The 2,445-nt window shown below is 50.2% G+C and overlaps 1 protein-coding gene across 1 annotated transcript; it reads left to right on the plus strand.

Moving 5' to 3' along the window:
* Positions 1–710: 710 nt before the first annotated feature.
* LOC123427822 lies at positions 711–2,050 on the plus strand. Its single transcript, XM_045111957.1, has 2 exons — positions 711–1,012; positions 1,382–2,050. The coding sequence occupies exons 1-2, from the start codon at positions 812–814 to the stop codon at positions 1,853–1,855; spliced, it is 675 nt and encodes a 224-aa protein (XP_044967892.1). The 5' UTR covers positions 711–811; the 3' UTR covers positions 1,856–2,050.
* Positions 2,051–2,445: the final 395 nt, after the last annotated feature.

The raw sequence follows: 2,445 nt of genomic DNA on the forward strand, positions 1-2,445 counted from the left end.
CTATACTCCGTATACCAGTACCCTCGAGTTTGCAAAATTTTTTTAAAAAATGCACGCCCTGATATAGTACACAAGTATCGAATTTACTTTCTTTTTGCACCGCATCAAAGAGTTTTCCAGAATCAATTAGACATTAATCGTTGTGATATACTTTAAATAATACGAATTATGTACTCTGAAAAATCTTTTCCATTAATTATATACGAATTATACCACGCGGCAATGCTCAATTGTGAGCTAAAATATGGATGGGTGGATACTATTGAATACGGTACCAATGAATTCAGTGGTTGCATCTGTTTTCTAGATGAACAATAAAACGGCAAACAAATATAGTAAATGGCAACGAATCAATGCGCATAAATCCAGCATGATATTGCAGCCGGCAGCCCAAGGGTTCCTCCACGCGGTTTAAATCCAGCCCATTCATGTGCGCAATGCCGAGGAGTAAATGACTGCTTTAAACGGAAACGAATTCAAATCCCGTCCCTTCGATTCGAGTGGATTAAACACGGCCGCGACCCCAAATTTGTTTCCAGCAGTTAATTGGCATTAATAATCTTCCAACCATTTCCCAACGACGGCAATTAATATATGATCCTTAATGGCCCTCCCCTACCCCCCTCCACGCTCCCTGGCGCGTGGGCCCCGCGTGCCCGTCGCGCCGGCGGCCTCCCGGTATATATACGGCCGCCCCACCGCGCCCTGCCAAACACCCCCACCGATCTCCGTTCTCTCGGCGGAACGACAAAGTAACACAGAAAAGGAGGAAGCAGAGCAGAGGACCGCCGAAAAGAAAGGGAAGGGGAGAATGGCGGCGGAGGTGAGCTCCATCGCCAGGATGCTCCGCGGGGAGGCGGGGAAGGGGGGTAGGGCCGGCGCCGGGAAGGCGCCGGAGATGGTGACCATGGATCTGCTCGGCGGTTGCGGCGGCGACGCCGGTGGGGAGGACGAGGTCGTCGACCTCGAGGTCAAGGTGCCCGCCGGCTGGGAGCGACGGCTCGATCTGCTGGTGAGTGCTCCCCCTCCTGCTGTTTCGCCCGTTCGTTTCTTTCCTTGCACTGTTCTTGCGATCTCAAGAAGATGGTCCCTGTTCGTCTATGTGCTATGAACCAGTTAGTTGTTACACGTGGGTGCGTGCATGGTTGGTGCTTAATCAATTCGCCCCCGTGTGGTTCCTGTCCGAGATGCATGGATTCCGTAGAATCATGTAGTTTGCTAGGTTAGGTTATTATGTTCTTCGATCGGTTTAAGAGCATGACGATCAATTTTTTTGGTTCTGTTGGATTGAATTACAGAGTTTTTGTTCATCATGCTCGTACCCGTCTCTGATTTCGTTTCGATCAAATTGTAACAAAGTGAGTTTCTTGTTTTTGTGCAGTCCGGCAAGACGTTCCTGACCCCTCATCGCCACCAGGCAGCCCAGGACGGCCATCAGGACCTCAACCTGCCTCCCACGGCGTCCACCGCTCCCGCCGCCGCCGCCGTCACCACGTGCGCCGCGGTCTGCACCCTCGACATGGTCCGCGACGCCCTACAGCGTGCAGCCGCCGCGCGGTCAGCCCGCTCGCCGGACACGTCGTCCTCCTCGTCCGCGTCGACCTCATCGTCGTCCCCGTCCCTTGGAAAGCGCAGCCGCTCGCCGCCTTCAAGCACGGCATCCCCCGCAGCGAACCCGGCCATGCGCGTGGCCGCGTGCCCGTCCTGCCTCACGTACGTGCTCATCGCCGAGGCCGACCCCCGGTGCCCGCGGTGCGCGTCCAAGGTGCCGCCGCTCCCCGGCAAGCCCGCCTCCTCCAGCAGCGGGAAGAAGCCGAAGATTGACCTGAATGCTGTCGCCGATGAGACCGAGTGAACGGGAAATGACGATAGAAAATTGGATTCTTCTTTTTTCTTCTGGAAAAGTTTTTTCCAGACCTTAGTTTGTAGTTCTTAGAAAATACTATCATCAGAAACTGTTACATGTTCAGAAAATTATTATCATAGGGTCAAATCAATATTCAAGTTGGACTTTGTTAAATATTTACGTAGTTCTTATTTTCTTCTTCAATTCTTAGCTGTGCAACTTCATGTCTTCTGTTTAGCAATGGGAGTAAACAGTTTTCTCATCCAACGCAACATGAACGTAATGGTAGAAAGTTTTTTCACGGGGGTTCGCAATTAATAACTCAATTTTTGGAAAGCCTACTGAGCTGGATCTTCTTTGTAAAATTATTGTAGTTTTCTGTACACTACGCTTTGTATTTTCTCTACGACAATACATACCTACGATTACCTTGGTATTTTATACCGTAGCATATACTCAAGTGTGGTACAAATCTACGATTTAAATCGCAAATGTACTATCCGAGATGCAGAAAAATCACAATATGTACGTACATGGTATTATTGATCGAGCCTTGTCAACTGGAGAGCGATATGGGAGGTGCATGCGACGGCGACTGA

The sequence above is a fragment of the Hordeum vulgare genome, chromosome 2H, assembly GCF_904849725.1.
Source record: "Hordeum vulgare subsp. vulgare chromosome 2H, MorexV3_pseudomolecules_assembly, whole genome shotgun sequence".
NCBI classification, from domain to species: Eukaryota; Viridiplantae; Streptophyta; class Magnoliopsida; order Poales; family Poaceae; genus Hordeum; species Hordeum vulgare.

Bases quoted from the DNA above. Each gene is read 5' to 3' on its own strand.
- LOC123427822 (XM_045111957.1), top strand. From the start codon at position 812: ATGGCGGCGGAGGTGAGCTCCATCGCCAGGATGCTCCGCGGGGAGGCG. The intron at 1,013-1,381 runs GTGAGTGCTCCC...GTTTTTGTGCAG, and splicing joins AGCGACGGCTCGATCTGCTG to TCCGGCAAGACGTTCCTGAC.